The 21866-nt window shown below is 38.0% G+C and overlaps 1 protein-coding gene and 1 pseudogene across 6 annotated transcripts in view; both read left to right on the forward strand.

Moving 5' to 3' along the window:
* The window catches only part of ULK4 (unc-51 like kinase 4), a 591708-nt gene that overhangs the window by 213952 nt on the left and 355890 nt on the right, over positions 1-21866 (forward strand). For all 6 annotated transcript variants that reach the window (XM_072793220.1, XM_072793224.1, XM_072793223.1 and 3 more), the window contains 3 exons: positions 13368-13501; positions 15104-15225; positions 15601-15657. In XM_072793220.1, the coding sequence (XP_072649321.1) occupies positions 13368-13501; positions 15104-15225; positions 15601-15657 (313 nt within the window). The remainder of the gene's footprint in view (positions 1-13367; positions 13502-15103; positions 15226-15600; positions 15658-21866) is intronic.
* On the forward strand, positions 3209-3912 carry LOC140614497 (large ribosomal subunit protein uL1 pseudogene; annotated as a pseudogene).

A 21866-nucleotide genomic window follows, 5' to 3' on the forward strand; every position in this document is an offset into this window, starting at 1 on the left:
TAGAGTTAGTTTGATATTGTTATGGATCCCATCAGTTTTTTATTTCTCCCAGCAGAGGGAATGGATATTTTCTTATGTGTTAAAAGTCTGTGCTAGTGTTGAGAAACTATTTGAGTAGTTTTTGCCTTATAAAAAGAGATTTTTCAAGCTATGATAGGTAAAACATAATTACATTTTGTAACAGAATTTAAATGCTGAGGAAAAATCAGTTGCTTACAGACAAGAGTTAATTTGCTTTTTTGATACTCTGTGAATTTTGGCAGGATTTCTTTTTGCTCTCCTGATTTCCAGTAGATAAACATTTATACCTTCTCTGTTTTCTGTCTCTGGACTGCTTGTTATTTATATAAAGGATTTCCTGGAACAAGGAAAGAAGCCCACTTTTGAATCATCTCAATCTCTGAGTGGTTTCAGGTGATCCAGGCTCATTGATACACCAGCTGCCTTCCAGATGCAAGCTTAAATCCTGTCTGGTGAAGTCTAATCCTAGGCCTCAAAATATTCTTCCAGTTTTCATGTATAGAATCTAACTCTCAATAGAAAGTAATCAGGCCTATGAGGAGATAAGATAATATGACAAAAACAAAAAACAAAAACCACAAGATAACAGTGAATAAAAATGGAGATTCCAGAACTGAAAAATAAAATAACTGAAAGTAGGAGCTCAGTGGATTAGGCACAGCTGAAGAGAGAATTAATCTGCTGAAGTGAAGGGGGATCAGGATAGAGAGATAGGATAGAAAACATGGAGAAGAACAGAAGAGATAGGGGGAAGGCAGTGGGAGATGGTTTTTACATAGATGGTGCTGGATTATTTTGGATATCAGTTTATAGAGAGTGTATTAAGTTACACTGTACAAAAATGTCAATTCTGGTAGATTGCATGTATAATATAAAAATGTTACTTAAACAATAAAGCTTCCAATAGATAGCAAATATCTTCATGACCTTGGAGTAGACCAAGATTTTTTAATAGGACACAAAAGCACTATCAGGAAGGAAAACACTGGTAGATTAAATTACCTTAAAATTAGGAACTTCTGTTCATCAAAAGACATCATTAAGAGAATAACAAGATAAGACATAGGGTACAGGGAGGTATTTGTCATACATATAATCAACAATGGGCTCTTTTTTTTTTTTTTTACTTTTTTTTAAATTTATTTTTTATTGGTGTTCAATTTACCAACATACAGAATAACCCCCAGTGCCCGTCACCCATTCACTCCCACCCCCCACCCTCCTCCCCTTCTACCACCCCTAGTTCGTTTCCCAGAGTTAGCAGTCTTTACGTTCTGTCTCCCTTTCTGATATTTCCCACCCATTTCTTCTCCCTTCCCTTATATTCCCTTTCACTATTGTTTATATTCCCCACATGAATGAGAACATATAATGTTTGTCCTTCTCCGACTGACTTCACTCGGCATAATACCCTCCAGTTCCATCCATGTTGAAGCAAATGGTGGGTATTTGTCATTTCTAATAGCTGAGTAATATTCCATTGTATACATAAACCACATCTTCTTTATCCACTCATCTTTCGATGGACACCGAGGCTCCTTCCACAGTTTGGCTATCGTGGCCATTGCTGCTATAAACATCGGGGTGCAGGTGTCCCGGTGTTTCATTGCATCTGAATCTTTGGGGTAAATCCCCAGCAGTGCAATTGCTGGGTCGTAGGGCAGGTCTATTTTTAACTGTTTGAGGAACCTCCACACAGTTTTCCAGAGTGGCTGCACCAGTTCACATTCCCACCAACAGTGTAAGAGAGTTCCCTTTTCTCCGCATCCTCTCCAACATTTGTGGTTTCCTGCCTTGTTAATTTTCCCCTTTCTCACTGGTGTGAGGTGGTATCTCATTGTGGTTTTGATTTATATTTCCCTGATGGCCAGTGATGCGGAGCATTTTCTCATGTGCGTGTTGGCCATGTGTTTGTCTTCCTCTGTGAGATTTCTCTTCATGTCTTTTGCCCATTTCATGATTGGATTATTTGTTTCTTTGGTGTTGAGTTTAATAAGTTCTTTATAGATCTTGGAAACTAGCCCTTTATCTGATACGTCATTTGCTAACAATGAGACTGAAGAAAGAGAAATTAAGGAGTCAATCCCATTTACAATTGCACCCAAAAGCATAAGATACCTAGGAATAAACCTAACCAAAGATGTAAAGGATCTATACCTTCAAAACTATAGAATACTTCTGAAAGAAATTGAGGAAGACACAAAGAGATGGAAAAATATTCCATGCTCATGGATTGGCAGAATTAATATTGTGAAAATGTCAATGTTACCCAGGGCAATATACACGTTTAATGCAATCCCTATCAAAATACCATGGACTTTCTTCAGAGAGTTAGAACAAATTATTTTAAGATTTGTGTGGAATCAGAAAAGACCCCGAATAGCCAGGGGAATTTTAAAAAAGAAAACCATACCTGGGGGCATCACAATGCCAGATTTCCGGTTGTACTACAAAGCTGTGGTCATCAAGACAGTGTGGTACTGGCACAAAAACAGACACATAGATCAATGGAACAGAATAGAGAACCCAGAAGTGGACCCTGAACTTTATGGTCAACTAATATTCGATAAAGGAGGAAAGACTATCCATTGGAAGAAAGACAGTCTCTTCAATAAATGGTGCTGGGAAAATTGGACATCCACATGCAGAAGAATGAAACTAGACCACTCTCTTTCACCATACACAAAGATAAACTCAAAATGGATGAAAGATCTAAATGTGAGACACGAGTCCATCAAAATCCTAGAGAAGAACACAGGCAACACCCTTTTTGAACTCGGCCACAGTAACTTCTTGCAAGATACATCCACGAATGCAAAAGAAACAAAAGCAAAAATGAACTATTGGGACTTCATCAAGATAAGCTTTTGCACAGCAAAGGATACAGTCAACAAAACTAAAAGACAACCTACAGAATGGGAGAAGATATTAACAATGGGCTCTTAATTACAATATCTAAAGAACTGAAAGAGGATTACCCAATAGGAAAATGAACACAGAGGGTACCTGGGTGGCTCAGTTAAGTGTCTGCCTTTGGCTGGGGTAGTGATCTCCACCTGGGATGGAGCCCCACATCACACTCCCTGCTCAGCGGGGAGCCTGCTTCTCCCTCTCCCTCTGATCGTCCTCCCTGCTTGTTTTCTGTCTGTCTCAAATAATAATAAAAAAATCTTTTTAAAAAAAGGGCTCTCTTTTCCGGTTACTGTGGCGTGAGCTACCATGAGCAGCGAAGTCTCCCACGACACCCTGTACAAGGCAGTGCGGGAGGTCCTGCCCGGGAACCAGTGCAAGTGCCGGAAGTTTCTGGAGATGGTGGAGCTGCAGATCAGCCTGAAGAACTATGACCCTCAGAAGGACAAACGCTTCTCAGGCACCGTGAGGCTTAAGTCCACCCCCTGCCCTAAGTTCTCCATGTGTGTTTTGGGGGAGCAGCAGCACTGTGATGAGGCCAAGGCAGTGGATGTTCCCCACATGGACATTGAGGTGCTGAAGAAACTCAACAAGAATAAAAAAAAAAAAAAAAAAAAAAAACTAGTCAAGAAGTTGGCCAGGAAGTATGTTGCCTTTTTGGCTTCAGAATCTCTGATCAAGCAGATCCCACAAATCCTAGGTCCAGGCCTGAATAAATCTGGCAAGTTCTCTTCCTTGCTTACCCACAGTGAGAACATGGTGGCCAAAGTGGATGAAGTGAAGTCCACCATCAAATTCCCGATGAAGAAGGTGCTATGTCTGGCAGTGGCTGTTGGCCACGTGAAGATGATAGATGATGAGCTCATGTACAACATCCACTTAGCTGTCAATTTCCTAGTATCATTGCTCAAGAAGAATTGGCAAAATGTCTGGGCTTTATACATCAAGACCACCATGGGCAAGCCCCAGCACCTTTACTAAGACACAGTTTAATAGATCCTAGTCCTACCGTTAAAAATTAATTAATTAAAATAATAAAATTAAAAAATTAATTTAATTAAAATGAACACAAGACTTAAACAGGAAGTTTACAAAAGTCATTTCCAAGTGGCCGTTTAACACACAAAAAGATGCATAACCTTGTTAGTCATCAGGAAAATTCAGTTGGATTGTGATGACATATCAGTGGATACCCACCAGAATGGCTCTAATTATAGAGCCTGATCATGCAGATTTTGACAAAAATGTAGAGAAACTATAATTCTTATATTTGCCTCTTGGAGTGTAAATTTTCCTAATAATCACTTTGGGAAAACTGATCATCAGCTGTGTCTACTGAACTGAATCTAGGAATGCTTTGTGATCCAGCAATTTTGCTTACAGGTGTAGATACAATAGAAATGCTTACATGTGCCAGCATAAGATATTCTTAGCACTATTCATAAATTAAAACAGCTCCAACATCCATCGGCAATGAATAAATTGTGGTAGGTCCATATACTGGAATACTATACAACAATGAAAAAGAGTACATACAGATGAATATCAGCAAATATATAATGTCAAGCAAAATCATACCTGCAGATAAGTGGCAGTGTTTGGTCTGGTCATAGTTAAGAGTTGAAGGAATGACAGCCTGTTTTAGAAGTTGTCAGTGCATGGACAAATTTTCTTGACTTTGAGTGTCACACTAAGATCATCTGTGTAGGCATTTTTAAATGTGAAACTTCAGCATTAATATTTCTGATATGTTTGTTTTGGGCTAGTTTTGCTAAAGAGCATAAAGAACATTCTAGTCGTCAGCTGGAAAGCAGGGACCTGGCTGACAGAATCCTAGGAGCCTGTTTGTGGAAGGGGGCTGGAAGCCCTAGTGGGAACTCATTTAGTCTCTCCGTTTGCACTTAGGCAGTGGTCTTGTTGCTTTGGTCTACTTTCTCCCAGTCTAGAAATATCCTGTTTTACTTTCTCTGGAGAATAAACCTCCAGATTTCAGTAAGTGCCTGGGTACAAGTTCAGTGACAGTCACCTAGATTCATTGGGTAGGGGAGGTAATTTAGGGATCAGTTGCTTTTGAATCATATTTTGCCACATATTTGTTATTTTACTCTTCCTCTTTCACACTTAGTTTTAGAAGTGCCTTTTTAGTTAGTACCAGGCAAGTGGTTATCTACCTGAAAGAGTAATGGATTTGGATTCCTTCCCAATCCATATGATAAATCAGTTTCCAATGAATTGAAGACTCCAGTGGGAAAGACCAAAAGAAGGAGAAGAAAGAAAAAGAAGAAAAAAGAAGGGGAAGAGGGTAAATCTAAACCATATAAATAATGCCTCTAAGTCAGTAACAAAAGATTGAAAACTCAGTGGGAAAATGAGCAAAACACCTGAACAGGTATTTCACAAAAGAGGAAGTATGAATAAAGAAATACAAAAATATGCTTACTGTGTTAATTAGGATGAAAATTCAAATGAAAACCACAAGATATAGATCGGTAAAGGTGAAATCTGTCACCAGTAGATATCGATGAGCTTGTAACTCAGAGGCAACTCCTACCTGGCTGTTGGGAGTACATTAGGACAGCCACTTTGGGAAGCAGTGGGGCAGTGCAGTGATGTGGAACTTTCATGCTTCTGTTCCTATATACATACCTCAGCTACTCTTGCCCCTGTACTCCAGGAGATAGATGCAGCAGTGTTCACAGCAGAATGGTCTGTAAGAAAAAAAGCTGACAGCAGCCATAATGTCTTTTAGTAAAAGAGTGGGTAAATAAATAGCAGTACGTTCTGTATGTTCATTTAAAACAAAACGGACCTGATAGCTATTTTATTCCTTACAGAAAATGTTTACATTTTTTCTTAGATCAAAAGGAGTAGTAAAGTTTTAATGACCTGTATTTCCACATCTTCTACAGAAAGACAGTACACTCTCTCTTATTGTAATCACTTGAGGCAGGGTTCCAAATGCAGAGGAAGCTAGAGGCAAGATTTTCTAACATGATGATTTGTGAGTAAGGGAGTAGGATGAGTAGTAATTTGCCCTCTGGGTTCCTTCTCTTAAGACCCATGCACTCAAGAAAGCAGTTTTTTGAGTTTGGTGGTAGGGGTAGTAATAATTATTAATATTAGTAATAACAATAATTAGTAGTACTGGCTACCATTTCTTGAGAATTGACTGTGTGTCCTACTCCAGGCTACTAGCTCATTGAATCCTCACAGCAGTCTCTTACAACACAGGCAGTATTATCTTATTTATAATTAAAGAACTGAAGCTTTTAAGAGTTTAATAAATTTGTTGAGGATCACAGTTTTAGATAGTGCTGCAGGGAAATATATACAGGTTTGGGTGATACCTCCATCTTAATATTGTTAGATGAAATAACCCTCCTGAAGGAAAGGAGAAAAAAAATCTAGAAATCATAATGGGCCAGGGACTATAATAAACTTTTGGGGTACTGCTGTGGTACTATTGTTGGTCTACTATTTTAAAAGTTATCTTGATGCTTGGCACTATGAGAAAGCATATCTCTATAGATCTTACCAAGAGGAGTAGTCTCTTTGCCTGTACTTAGCATTATTTATCATTTGGTAGAGTATCTTGTGTATTGAGAATTACATTACCTAAACAACTTTTCTGTCTGTCTGTCTTTTTTTTTTTTTTTTTTTTTTCTGAGTATAGTTGGCAAACAATGTTACATTAGTTTCAGGTAAACGACATAGTGATTCAGTAGCTCTGTACATTATCCTGTGCTCATCACAAGTGTAGCTCCCATCCGTTGCCATACAACACTTTTATGGCATCAGTGGCTATGTTCCCCATGCTGTGCTTTTTATTCCTGTGACTTAAAAAAATGGACTCTGTAGGATAATGATATTACTTCATGTTTTGAGTAGATAACTTGTGTCCATGGTTCAAAAACCAAAAAAAAAAAAAAAAAAAAAATCAAAAGTGAGAGATACATTCCACCTCATGTTCCATAGCCCCAGAGCACCATCATGCAAAATTAAGCATTATTATTAGTTGCTTATGGCTTATGTTTCCTTCCAGAGTAGTTTCTATCCAAGCAAATGTGATGATAGATCTTATTTTTCTCTTTTCACACGCAAAAAAACACTGTTTTGAACTTTGCTTGTTTTACTCAACAATGAATGTATCTTATATGTAGTTCTTTCCCTGTAGTATATAGAGAGCTTCCTTGGCTTTTTTGATAGTTACAGTATAATGATGGACCATATTTTATTCAATCAGCCCTCTTTTGTTTGGCATCTTCCTCCTCAGTATCTTCCTATTAAAGGCAGGAAAATATAAGTGTGTCACATGTATACAAGTATATATGTAATAATTTCTTCCTAGAGGTAGATTTGCTAGATTTTTAATTTTGAAGGTACTACCAACCTGCTCTCTATGGGATTTGTGTTGTTATACTTCCACCAGTAGTAGTACTAGGGTGTTAGTGTTCTCAAGTCTTGATGGTAGTCTTTGCTATCAAACTTTCTGCATTTGGCCATTTGAGGGCAAAAAAAGAGTTATTTTAATATACAGTTGACCCTTGACCAACATGAGTTTGAACTGTATGAGTCCACTTATATGAAGATTTTTTTCAATAAGACTGGAAATTTTTTTTGAGATTTGTGACAACTTGAAAAAACAGATGAAGCACATAGCATAGGAATATTGAAAAAAATTGAGTATGTCATGAATGTATAAAATATATGTAGATACTAGTCTGTTTTATTATTTACTGCCATAAAATACATATAAATCTATCATAAAAAGTAGAAAAATTTGGGGCACTTGGTGGCTTCGTTGGTTAAGTATCCAACTCCAGGTTTTGGTTCAAGTTGTGATCTTGGTCCTAGGATTGAGCTCCTCTTAGAGCTGTGTGCTCAGCAGGGAGTCTGCTTCCCCTTTTCTCCTGCCCTCTGCCCTTCCTCCCACTCATGTGTGCGCTCGCTCGCTCTCTAAAATAAGTAGATAAATATTTTTAAAAATATTAAAATTTATCAAAACTTAGTATACAGATTATACAGGGTGCCATTTGTAGTTGAGAGAAACAAATGTAATGATGCAGTATTAAATCATAGTGACATAAAATTAACTGTAGCACATACTGTATTACTGTAAGAATTTTGTGGCTACTTCCTTTTGCAGTTGCAATGAGTTGAGGTGTTGAGAGTATCTGCTTAATGTCATGTGACACTAGTCTTCCGTGTTTGAGCAGCAGTTCACCTCTGAGGTAAATTGCATATCACAGTAAAGAGTGATTTATTGTGGTTCCAATATTAGTAATTTAGTTTTTTCAGGTGAGGGGATCAAAAATTTTATGTGGATTTTCAACTATGCCAGGGGCACCCCTACCTTGTTCAAAGGCCAACTGTACATTTCTCTTATTATAGGCAAAGTGTAACATCTCTTTGCTTGGGATATTTATATTATTTTCTCTGTGTACTACCTTTTCCTATCCTTCATTTTTTTTCTCTTGGCTACTTTTATTCTAATTGATACCTGGGAGGCATATATATATATATATATATATATATATATATATATATACACACACACACACACACACACACACACATACACACATACATACATACATACATATAGGGATATAGATATATATCTGTATATAGATATATATATCTGTGTGTATGTATGTGTAAAATAGCCTTTTGTGATATGAATTAGAAATATTTTCCCCTAATTTATCTTTTTAAAAGAAATTCAGCTTTATTGAGGTATAAATGACATATAAAATTATATGATATTTAAAGTATAGATTGTGGTAATTTGATACATTGTGAAAGGACTCCCTCATCTAGCTAATTAACACATTCACCACCTCACAGATTTGCCTTTTTTTTTTTGAGAGCATTTAAGTTCTACTCTCTTAGTAAATTTCAGTTATACAAGATAGTGTTCTCAACTATAGTCACCGTGTTTTACATTAGATCCCCTGACCTTATTGCTCTCATAGAGGAAAGCTGGTACCCTCTTACCTACCTCTCCTTATTTCCCCCCACCTCCAGCATCTGGCAACTACATTTTTACTCTCAGTTTCTATGAGTGTGACTTTTTTTTTGTTTTTGTTTTTTTAGATTCCACATAAAAGTGTTACCATGCAGTATTTTCTTTCTCTGTCTGGCTTATTTCACTTAGCACAGTACCCTCAAAATCCATCCATGTTGTCTCAGATGTCAGGATTTCCTTCTTATGCTTCATAATGTTCTATTGTATTTGTATACCACATCTTCTTTATCCATTCATCCTTTGATGAATCAAATGGGAGAATATTTTTCCTTCCTTTGTCTTTTGATTTTACTTATGGTATCTCTTCCTGAGAAAAAGCTCTTCTTAAAAATATTCATTTCCTACTTCTTATGTAAGCCAGCAATATAAATGTCAAACACATCAAACAGTAGAATTAAGAAAAAGATCTTGAGAAAAATAAAGACCAAAGAATTGCTTCAGAGAACTAGGTAAAGTCTTAGAGTACTTTCAACAGCAATATGTGTCTAGTCAGCTTAATACTTATGGGGCACTGATTTCATATCAGGAACTGTGCCTAGAAGTAGAAAGATGTGGTGAGCAAAATCAGATATAGTTCTTGCCCTAAGGTATTTTTGAATTTTCTGGGATGACAAACATTATCAGATAATCAAAAATACATTATAAAATTGTACTTGAGTAAGAGCCTTCATGTATTCTGTGTTCTGAGACTATATTGTTGAGAGATTTAATTTAAGGGAAACATCATTGCAGTGAATAATGAAGTATGTGTAGGAGTTCACTGGCAAGGAGAGAATAGAAGGGCCCTGGAGGCAGAGAGGCAATACCTTGTTGCTGGGGAAGGGGAGAGGGGCTGGAAGAAGACCAGTGTAACTGGAGGGGAAGAAAGTAAGCCAAACCTGGAGATGTAGTCGGGGGCCAGACCTTACAGGTCTTGAAGATCATGATAGAGAGTTGTAAGAACACCCGTGTTAAGGACAGTGGGATTCCATTGAAAGGCTTTACATGCAGGAGCAACTTGATGGGCAAGATCCACATAGATGTAGGGTGTATAAGGGTTAGAAGGATATATGGTAGCTCAGAGGCTACTATAGATGCCCAGGAGAAGGCAGTATGGAAGCTTGCACATGACTGGGAGTGGAATAGTGTAAGGGAGCATTTAATGATTGACTTGGTGTGGGAAGTAAGAGGAAGGGAGGTAATAAGGATGACTCTTAGGTTTCTGGTTTGTTTGATAAGGTAGAGAGTGATGCCTTACATAATGGGACATTATGTTCTGAAAGACAACCAGGTTTGTTGGGATGATCATCATGTTTATCTGGGATATGTAGATTTTGAAATGCCTTTGAGACAAGAGCAAAAGTCAAATCAGCAGTGGGCTATATAAGTCTGTAGCTTAGAGATCAGGTTTAGGCTGCAGATATGTAATTGGAAGATCAAATCATTGGTGGGGATGAGATTACCTGGGTCAAATGGTACTAAGAAAAGAGCAGTGGATCTAGAATTGAATCTTTTTTTTTGTTTGTTTGTTTTTTAGATTTTATTTATTCATTAGAGAGGGAAAGAGGCATAGACATAGGCAGAGGGAGAAGCAGGCTCCCTACGGGGAGCCTGATGTGGGACTCAATCCCAGGACCCCAGGATCATGACCTGAAGCAAAGGCAGATGCTTGACCACTGAGCCGCCCAGGGTCCCATAGAACTGAGTCTTGATAAACTTGAGCATTTAGGAGCATGGGTCAACCAAAGACATAGAGAAGGACCAACTAAAGAAGTTAGAGAAGAAAACTAGGAAAGTATGGTGTCATGATATATGGAGGAACAGGAAGAGTGACAACAGTGTTGAATGTTGTTGACAGGTGTTCCCTGGATTTGATCTCATGGAGGTTGTCAGTGACCTTTAAGCAAGTGATGAGTAGTGCCCTTTTGAGTCAGACTTGGGTGGGTTGAATAATAAGTAGAAGGAGCTATGGAAGTGTTAGGTAGAGATTTCTCTTTAGAGGTTTGATAAGAAGGGGTTTAGAGAGGCAATGAGGAAGTTGCTAGAAGAACATGAAAAGTATTTTGTTAAATGAGAGAGAGTAAATATATAAAAGGGAAAATGAGTAATTGGCAGTTTTAAGGTTCTGAGAGGGTGAGAGAGAATGAAATCTAAAGCCTAGGGGGAAGAAGAGATAGGGCCATTGTTGGAATGGGAGGAAATGTGGTTATGATGGAATGCACAGTAGGCGCACTTATTGAGAATTAGGAAGGAGAGTTCCTTCATGATGCTTTCTATTTTCTTTGTACAATAGGAGGTAAAATCACTCGCTTAGAGTCTCATGAGAGAGTGAACACTTGGGGATTTGAAGAAAAGAAAAATTTGAAAATAGACTGAGAATATATTGACCAATGAAATGTAGTCAGATTGCTGATACTGCTCTGTGCCATTCAGTAGTGGTGCCACACATTTATCGTAGAGTTTAGCTTCAGTAGCCTTCTCTCAGGCATCCAGAAAGCAGATCATTGGATTGATCCAGAGTTCATTTGGCTAGGTGGCTGCAAAGGAAAGAGGACAAAAGAGTAATGAAATGATAGATGATGGGATATAGTCGAAGTTGGAAGTAAGTGAAGAAAAGAGGAAGCTGATGGATTGGAAGAAAATGTCATGGATTCATTTAGAAGTTTCCCTGAAGTTGAGGAATGGTCACAGTGGAAGAATGTGCAAGTAGGATCAAGAGAGATTATGATTAGAGGGTATGTTTGAAATACTCATCTTGGAGAAGACGCCATAATCTTTCACTTCGGAAAAGCTGTTGGACAGATGGTAAGGCTGGGCAGAGAGATGTCAGGCAACCCCTCTTGCTGGCAGAAAAGGAAGATGAGTTTCCCCATCCTTGGTATTTTCAGGTCTCACTCCTTGGATTGGGCTGAGGGAACAGTGCCAAGTAATTAAGAAGTTCTTGGAGTTGCTACTCTTGTCTTGGAAGCTCCCAGCCACAGTGATTGTGTGTTGCCTGTTCCTGGGAGCTCCAGGCTGACTGGCTGAGCAGGCTGCTCCCAGGCATTGTAGCACATCTCCTGAAGCTCTTAGATTCTACTTATCATGAAGTCACGGGGTCTCATTTCTGTGGTTTACTTACCATCAAGAAGTTTTGTGCTGTGAATTCTTTAAGTAGCATTGATACATTTCTGCTACATTGATTCATGAGTATTTTCCCTGCATTTTGATTAGTGCCTTGTATTTGTTAAAGTGTGGCTAGGATGGAAATCAAGGACTTGAACAGAAGATATTAACTGGCTGGTGGAAACCTAAACTTGATTTGGTATTGGCCATGTGTGTTCACTAGTAGAGCTCCAAGTAATAGTGAGTAAAAATAGCAAAATGCATGACCAGATCTACGAAGAGAGCCACATGAATGCTAAGCATTATGATTTCAGTATTCTTTGTGTGTATGTGTGTGTGTGTGTGTGTATATATATATATATATATATTTGTGTGTGTTGTGTGCAAAACCACCTCTTTCCAGTTGAGAGTAGGAGTTGGTTGGAAATCCTGAGAAGTAGGAGTTGTGTGGTATGAGTGAGGCCAATGAAGCTGGGAATGGGAAGAAGGATGATGACATGGGAGATATTAAGGGACTTTTATGTGATGAAATCAGTGAAATCACTGCCCTTTTGAGAATTGAAGTCAGTGGGCATTTGGGAAGGTACCTGGTGGATCCAGTAAAGCAGATGAAATGTGAACCTAAAAGTTTTTGGGCACACCCTCAGTGTCTAGGGTGATGGTCCAATATGTTCCCAGGGTGTGGGCTAGGCACAGTTGGTCAGAGATTGATTTACTGAATGCCAGTGGGTTGAAGAAGTCATGTTTGTTAAATGTCAGAGATCATAAAACTAGGAGACAAAGGGACATGTGAAATCCAGATGTTTCGATATAGTGTGTGCTCTCTGTATCGCTCAGTATTGAAATGAAACTTTTTCTTTGGATTTACGTATACAATTTACCGAAGGAACTGGAATTCATGTGACTTGCCTGAGGTTCCAAGGAAGTTTAGTACTGATGACCAACAGAAGTGCAGACAACTTGTGGTTCTACTTTGAATCTTTGAAACTTGAAGAGCACTCTTCTGCCCAGATGCCTTTTTCTGCCTTTCATCTGTCATCTGAAGAATGTGGTTTCTTTTCACGGGCCAAGGCTAAATGAAATCAGGGCATTATTTTGTAATACACTGGCAGATACATCCAAAGTTGCCTTATTTTCTTACTGCATAAACGTTTAGATTTTTCTAAGGCAGAAATAGATTGTGCCTGACAAATCGCAACAATTCCAAATGTCAGCATGATTGGGACTGTGCCCCCTGGAAACACTTGCCTTGGCGGCATTTTCAGACAGATGCTATCAACTGTTTTATCATGAGAGGTAATCTTTTGCACTTTCCTGTATGTAGACTGGTGATGTACATCGAGAGAGACAGCAGAAAGACCACTCCAGGCAAGGAGCAGCAAAGCAGCAATGAATACCTGTCCAGATGCCTGGACCTTCTCATCCGTCACATCGTGCAGGAACTGCCACGGATCCTGGGTAAATCAGAGGCTCATCCTTAGGCCCCTTGCTGCTTGCCTTTCTGTGCATGGGCTTTTAGGTTTTGCCTCTTTTTTTTTTTCTTGCTTCTTATCACAGGTGAGCATAGTGACACCTTTCCTTGATTGTGTAGTTTTAAGATATCAAGATTTGCTTTATCTGTTTTTGCAATTATTTTGCATCGGTGGCATGACTCAGGCAACAAGCAGGCTAAAGGTTACCCTGAGGTGTTATCTGTGGTGAACTGGCAATTTTGGAAAATAAACACAAGGAAGGCACTCTAAGAGCTTGGAATTGGACTGATGCTTCTTATTTTGGGTAACTTTTCTCAAGATTTCTCTCTGCCTATTCTGAAGAAAAAAATTTTTCCTTCGGGTTACAGCCACACACTTATTTACCGTTAAAAGAGTTTAAAAATGCCATAGGCATTAGAGTTTAAATATTAAAGAATTTTTATATTCAATTCAAAGTTTACACATTGCTTTGGTTTGAAAAAATTTAAATAAAATTTCTAATAATGATTTACAAAAGACATTTATTCCAGATAATCTCTTGTTTTCATTGTTATTTGGAGAAATTAAAATAATCTAAGGAATGCATACATTTTGTTTAAATCCCATTCCATGCTTTTCCAGCAGATGTAGCTATATACCAGAAATGTTAAAAATGTTAAATTTGGTCCAAGCTCTTGTGGTAAAATATCTTTAGACTCAGAAATTTAGAGTATAAATCTGGATAATGAAAATATCTTCATGGCTGATTGACAGTATCTTTTTCCTCCTTACTAATATTTTGAGAGTTTTTTTTGTGTGTGTGTGTGTGTGTGTGTGTGTTAATGATTGAAAATAGAGCTTTTTTTTTTCTTTTCTTTTAATTGTAACCTTTTATAAAACTTTGAATTGAAGGCTACAGTCTGGTCAAATGGTAGTTGAGTTTCTTTGTGCCAGACTCATCCTGTTTTAGGATGTGATGCTAAGATTCAGATGTCTACATCACAAGTTTTATTTATGATTGGACTTATCATCCAGTGGGAAGTTTTGGGAATTGATCTTTGTTTTGCTATCATCCTATTCTATTATTAAAAATTGCAATCTGTAATCTGTTCACTTATAATTTTTTTTTAAAGTAGACTGGAACTATAGTCCAATGTGGGGCTTAAACTCATGATCCTGAGATCAAGATCTGTGCTGAGATTTCAGAGTCGGATGCTTAACCAACTGAGCCACCAAGACACCCCTCACTTATAATTTTTTAAATAACTTTTTTCTGTTTATAGAAATGAGAAGTGCTCGTGGTTAAAATTTGGAAAAGACAAAAAAGGAAAAGGAAGAATAATATCTAAAACCATTACTATCAAATTGATTTAAAATTGCTAGATACTCCATTGCTAGATGGAGGATCCAGCTTGTATTCATTGTGTTCTCAGAGGCCACAGTTTTCTATTATAATCTTTCTGTGAATAAAATAACACAGCCCCTACCCACTTCTTTCATTTGGAGAGTAATTACCACAGCAGTCCCATAAGTGTTCAGGCAGTGACTGGTGGTCCCTAAGTATTTGTGGTCTGTAATCTTCACATATGCTCTGGGATCTGCTTTGCAGGTGACATTCTTAATGCCTTGGCCAATGTTTCTGGTCGTAAACACCCTTCGACGGTCCAAGCAAAACAGCTGAAGATGTATCTACCTCTGATGACTATAGTGCTTCATCTCGTAACTTCTCAGGTACTGTCTTATTAGGAAGAAAAACATATAAATGTGACTACCTTTTTGGTACACTGAATCTAAGAGACATCAACTCAGACAAAACATTTTCTTTCTCTTTATTTTTTTTTCTTTTAAAGATTTATTTATTTATTCATGAGAAAGAGAGAGAGAGAGAGAGAGAGAGAGGCAGAGACACAGGCAGAGGGAGAAGCAGGCTCCATGTAGGGAGCCTGATGCGGGACTTGATCCCGGGACTCCAGGGTCATGCCCTGGGCTGAAGGCAGGGACTAAACCGCTGAGCCACCCAGGGATCCCTCTCAGATAAAACATTTTCATTTTGTTTTCTTATACCTGGCTTTCAGGATTTAATCTATGGAAACTCTCATCACACAGGTATTTCGACCTCAAGTTGTAACAGAAGAATTCCTTTTCAGTTATGGAACTCTCCTTGTGAGTAACACTGAATTTTTCACGTTCTTAATAAAAATGTGGCTGTCTCTGCTGTTTGTGGAATTTGGTGTCAGAATGAAGTAATTTTAAAATCCTTGTGGTATTTATTTGTCTCTAGGGATGTGACCTTTTTATATTTTTATCTGTTGACTGTAATAAAATTTGACATTTGGAGAAAAAATACATTCTCTCCTGATAATGTATTTTGTTCAGATACTGCCCAAGTAGGGTAAATAAGTCCATAGAAAACACTCTCATAGGTTTTGGTACTAAACGTTATGAAAAAATTTAAAATCATAAACCTGTTGAGAATGGAATGCTGGGAATATATTATCATCATTATTTACTTTGGCTTATGTTGTCCAGTTATACGTAGTGTCTCTTTTCGTGGCATTTTCATGGCATTTCTCTCAGTTAAGCTTAATTTAACTTTTTCTTTAATTTTGATGAGATGAGTAGCAATGAAAAACAAATCATTATCCTATCTTTCACTTCATTTTTGCTTGCAAAAAATAATCTCTTTGTGGCTCATGAATTGTATTATTTTTTTCCTTGTCTGGAATAGTTGCACTATATATCATTGATAAAATAGGGTGCTACACAGAGAGGGAGTTAAGACATCTGTCATACGATATCTCCAGTCTTACCTTGATATTAATAACACTTAACTGAGATTTTCAAAACGCCATAGAGGTTTCTAGTTAAGATGAAGTCAACATCTCCATGTTGTTGTAAATGTGGAATACAAAAAAAATGATTGTCCTCCACAAGTGAGAATGTAGTGTTCTAGAAGATTCATCATAGAGTAAAATATGAATTTTTGAAGTACAAATGTTGAGTGGAGGTCACTGATTTTTTAAGAAATGTGTTCAGACAATGCAGTTAGGGTCCTTTTGTATCTCATACCAAATCTTTATCATCCTAAGTGCCTTGAATTCCAAGGTCTGCAAAGTACATAATTTCATTATTGTGCATTCATGGATTTGCAATTAGTAGAATTTCACTTACTACCTTATTTAATTTGCTTTTTAATCTGTTTTTAAGTCCAATATAGGTATCATCTTGGCATGACTGTAATTAATCCACTGCACTAAATTATTGTTGCCTGGAAATGGTAATTTTGCCCTAGTGGCCATCTTGGAATCTTTTGGCACAGTGTTTGTTTTTTTGGGATGTGGATAATTGTCCTTGCTTGTTCTTTTATTTTTTTCTTCTGTGGCGTACTTTCCTCTTCCTACATTAACTGAGTACACTTTAGGTTTTCAAGGAACCAGCAAGTGTCTACAACCAGAAGTCTTTATGGACCTTCAGGAATTATATGTTTGTATTTTAGGGAGAACACATCTGCTCCATCTAATGCAATGCTCTGGACGAGGGAGGAGGCCACATTAAGGGGGAATCTCCTCATCTTCACTCATTGGGCAAACTCTTTGTGAGTGGAGAGGTAGTCTGTAGGGTCTCCTTAATAAGCCCTTTTAGGGAGTGGAAAATAACTTGCCTGATTGAAAGATAATTAGTATATTAAAAAATCTCTAACAGTTTTTTTCCTTGATAATGTCACTCAGGTAGATGGAATTTAGGCAAATAAAATGGAAAATATCTTTTGGCTTTTTTCAGGCTATTTTCCTAGTTTGGATCATGGCCAGTCCCAGAATTTTTTCATTATTTTTCTCATCACATCTGTTATTTGGCCTTAGCTATGTGTGCATTGTTCTTTTACTCAGTGTTGAAGGCTTTGATGAAAAACTAGTAAAAGGAAAGAGGTATTGACTAAAATGAGGAACCTGGATTTAGTTATCTCCAGACTTCTTGTGCATTTATTATCAACTGTTGAGTTGGTTGTACTTCTGTGAATTGATTCGTAATCTATCCAGAAGATGCCAAAGGTATCATGGAAGTCACAGTGCCCTACTGATGCCACCAGGCAAAGTCAACTCATCCAACAGTCTACTGCTTCTTAGAAATTCACAGTGCAGATTGGCATATTAAAGCCTCTTGAGTTTTGTGCTTTGAAATAATCTTTTTAAATTTTGCTTAGGCAAAAGTTTCCTGACCTTATTTGAGAGGGTTTGTTTTGTTTTGGCTTTTTGTGAGGAGAGAAGGGGGCTGCACAGGTCTATGTGTTCTATAGAGCAGTCTAAACAATGGCTTCGTGAAACTGTCCAGAGCACAGGGCACCTTCTATCCTGGTGGCCTGAGAGGCCAGATCATTCTTGTGTATGTATTTACCACTGTGGGCTTTTTTTTTTTTTTTTTTTTAAGATTTACTTTTTATTTATTCATGAGAGACACACACAGAGGGGCAGAGACACAGGCAGAGGGAGAAGCAGGCTCCCTATGGGGAGCTCAATGTAGGACTCAATCCCAGGATTCTGGGATCATGACCTGAGTCAGAGGCAGACACTCAACTGCTGAGTCATCCAGGCGCCCCAGCACTGTGTTTTGAAAGCCTTATTGTTCTATCTGGAGATAAATATTATTTTCAACATTTTTCAAAATGTATCTGGTAGAGTAGCTTAATTTGCCTTAATTTGAGGTATTCAAGTGTGGCTCATCTTTATTTTTTTTTATTTTATTTTTAAAAAACATTTTATTTATTTATTCCTGAGAGAGAGAGAGAGAGAGAGAGAGAAAGAAAGAGAAAGAGAGAGAGAGAAGCAGAGACACAGGCAGAGGGAGGAGCAGGCTCCATGCAGGGAGCCCGACAAGGGACTCAATCCTGGGACCCCAGGGTCACACCCTGGGCCAAAGGTGGCCCTAAACCGCCGAGTCACTCAGGGCTGCCCGTGGCTCATCTTTAATAGTTGTGTACAGTGGCAGCAAGTTGTTGCCCAGAACTTTTTGGGCTTCCTCTACAGTGGCTGTCCGGGAACTGCTGGCCTGCCTTGAACAGGTACGGAGACCATAGGTGGGCTGGTGTGATGGCTGCTCATTAGAAGAGTCCCAAAGAGGCCAGGCTGGAGGGAGCGGTGGAATTGCACTTCCTGTTGGCTTTGCTTTTCAGGCTGGCACTAGGCAATTGTTTGCCAGTTTTGACCCATAGACATCTTTTATATTTTTGGTAGAAAACTTCAGGATACTTCTTACATATGGACACAGGAGTATCAGAATTAACATTTTGTAAACATATTTTTTAACTACCTAAAACAAAATTTTGGTCGTCTTATATTTTAAAGAAGCAAGTATTTGGAAATGATTTAGCAGGGCACCTTTAAACCATTATGAAGCTTTCAAAGGGTCTAGGCAAAAGAGGATTACATAGCTGATAATAGCTATTTTTCCTTCTTATTAACAGAAGCACTGTGTCATCATACTTGCCTCTTTCTCTCCAGTTAAAAAAAAAAAAAGGATCTAGGGATAGTGTGAGCCTCTGGGGAAGCACTATGGGGAAATCCTGCGGTAAATACCATAGTTCTCTGGGGCCTCTGTTGAACTGGGCTGGGAAATAGGAAGCAGTGACATTAAGGAAATACGCTCGGGAACTCGTGATGTGGAATAACCTAATGTTCACTGTGTTTCTTATGTCCTTTTGAAAATGCTCTTGATTAATGAGCTGAGGAAGAGGATTTTGTTGTGTTTTTTTTTTTTTTTTCCTTAAGCCCTGGCCTCATTTAGTTTATTAAAGTGCATTAATGGCAGTGCAATGGCTATATAGTTTTCTACAAAAAAAGACCTCAACGATTTTCATTTTCAAAGGCAAGAAATGATAAAATTATTCTGATAGGTTTGTATACAAAAATGTAATCATAATCTCCATTACTTCATAAATGTTTACTTATCCTGGGCATTGAGATAATTATTTTACAAGGGATGTATTTCCTGCCTTATGCAGATTTTTGTTTTCAGCGAATGTTGGTTTGTGGATAGGTATTGACTTCAGTTGCAGTAGTTACAGCAAAGAGAGTGCACTCTTACATTTTAAAAAATATGATGCTATGTACTTGTTTACTGCCATACAGGTATTCCTGCTATGAGCTCCCCCTTCCTTTTAGGAACAGCAAATTAATTCATATACATAGTTTGCTGTAGGAGCTCATTCCGGACTTCTCTGTAGTATTGAATGATATTGCAGAGCCCTGGCCTGCACTCATGGCACAGCCTCTCCCTCTAGATAGGACCATTTTCTGCCTCACACTCCTCTACCCAGGAAGCCTGGCTGTGGAGCAGGTGGCCATCCTTTCAGCTTCTCTGCTAAAATTTCCAGTGTTGAAGCTTGCACCCTCAGAAGATAGCCTGTGTTACTCCTCTGCTGTGCTCACACAGATTCCTGGATCATTGCCCCTCATTCCTCAGAATTTTCCAGCATTGATCTCATTGTTAGTGTCTCCATGCTGCGTCTGTCCACGTTCTCGGAAAACCAGATTTCACTACGGACCATGCTTCCAGCATCTCAGCCTCTTACCCTCTCCACCACCTCTTTCCTCAGGAGCTTGTAACCCTCTCTCAGCTGCCTGCACCTAAGACATTTCCAGTGCCACAGTTTGGCCACCATCCCCGATTTTCACCTTACTTCCCCTCTGCTCCCCATAGATTCCTCTGAGACTGAAACTGGTCTTAGCACTTTCTGATCACCATCCTGCCCTCCTGAGGGCCAGTGACTTCACTTTTCTCTTCACTCAGCCTCGAGTCCCTATTCAGCTGACATTCTTGCTTGACACAAACCTGTAACTCCCTTTGCTTCCCTCCTTTGGTGTCCTCCTCTGGCAAACCCTAATTCTGGTGCAATATAATTCCCTACTTCTTGCTTTGAGTGGCTGAATATGGAGAGACAAAAACTCAATGAAATAACTGGTCTCACTTTGTTTTTTTTTTTATAACTGGTCTCACTTTAAATTCATGATTGCTCATCTCAAGCGAGACCTCTCTCTGCACACTGGTGCATCTGGCTTCTTTTCCTAATTTATATGCCTTCATGCTTAGTAGAAGAAGAAATGTATCAAAAGATATTAAAATTTGTAAATCAATGAAACATTCAGTAGGGATTTTTTTTAATTAAACAGAAAGTATAAGGAGGAAAATAAGTTAAAAGAAGTCCATAATTTCACTATATAGAGAACCCTTCTTGACATTAAAAAAGGAAAAAATTAATACACATATATGGCTAGAAAATTCCAACAGTGCAAATGGTGCAAAAGCCCACCTCCCAGGCCAGCATTCTGTCTTCCTAAAGAAAACCTCTGCTGGTGGTTTCCTGTGATGTCTTCCTCCAAAATTTTTGTCCTCATCTATGTTTGTGTAATATCTATATTTAAAAATATATACACAGGAAAGATGGTAGTATAAAAACTGTACCTTCTTTCTTTGCTTAGTAATCCATAGATCTTTAAGTAGACTTATTTAAGTCAAAAGACATCTTTCTCTGAATATTTTACTCAACATCAAATCCATATATTTACTCAGTAAAAGTTATGTGCCCATTTTGGAATTTTGTGAAATTATATCAACCAAATTATGACAGGCTTATGTTGCCTTTTTAAAAAATTATTATTTATTACATTTTTTCTTTTTTAGTAATCATAGACTGAAAAAAACGATTTAAAGAGTCTTGTATGTTCAGCTTTCAAAGAATGTATGTCTTTGAGATTTTCTCTTAAACTTGTACTTATTTAAGTTATGAAAATATGCTTATTAAAGAAAATGTAGAAAATTAGATATGAAGAAAAAATCATCCATAACTCCTCTACTCTCAGAAACAACCATGTGTTAACCTATTGTTGTTTACATAGTGTTTTCAATTTGCATATGTGCATTGTGTGTGTAGAAAACTGTGTTTGTAACATATATATACATACGTATAAAACTTATGCTGATGCATGTAGTTGAGATTGAGCTGTATGTGTATATACATATGTATATATATGTATTCTGTGTTTTTTCTATTTAACATTTAAAGATTTTATTAGGGAGAGAGAGACAGCAAGCAGGGGGAGGGGTTCAGGAAGAGGGGAAGTAGACGCACTGCTGAGCACGGAGCTTCACATGAGGCTAGATGACCCTGAGATCACAACCTAAGCCAAAACCAAGAGTCAATGCTTAACTGACTGAGCCACCCAGGCACCCCAATATTTTTCTATTTAACTTTGACTAAGTATTTTCCCATAACTCTACAATTTTCTTTTTTTCCACATTTTAATGGCTATATACTGTCCTGTTTGTATAAACTGTATACAGTTTGATACCATTTCAGTGAAGACCAAAAATACACAAAC

This window comes from Canis lupus, chromosome 22, assembly GCF_048164855.1.
Source record: "Canis lupus baileyi chromosome 22, mCanLup2.hap1, whole genome shotgun sequence".
NCBI lineage: Eukaryota > Metazoa > Chordata > Mammalia > Carnivora > Canidae > Canis > Canis lupus.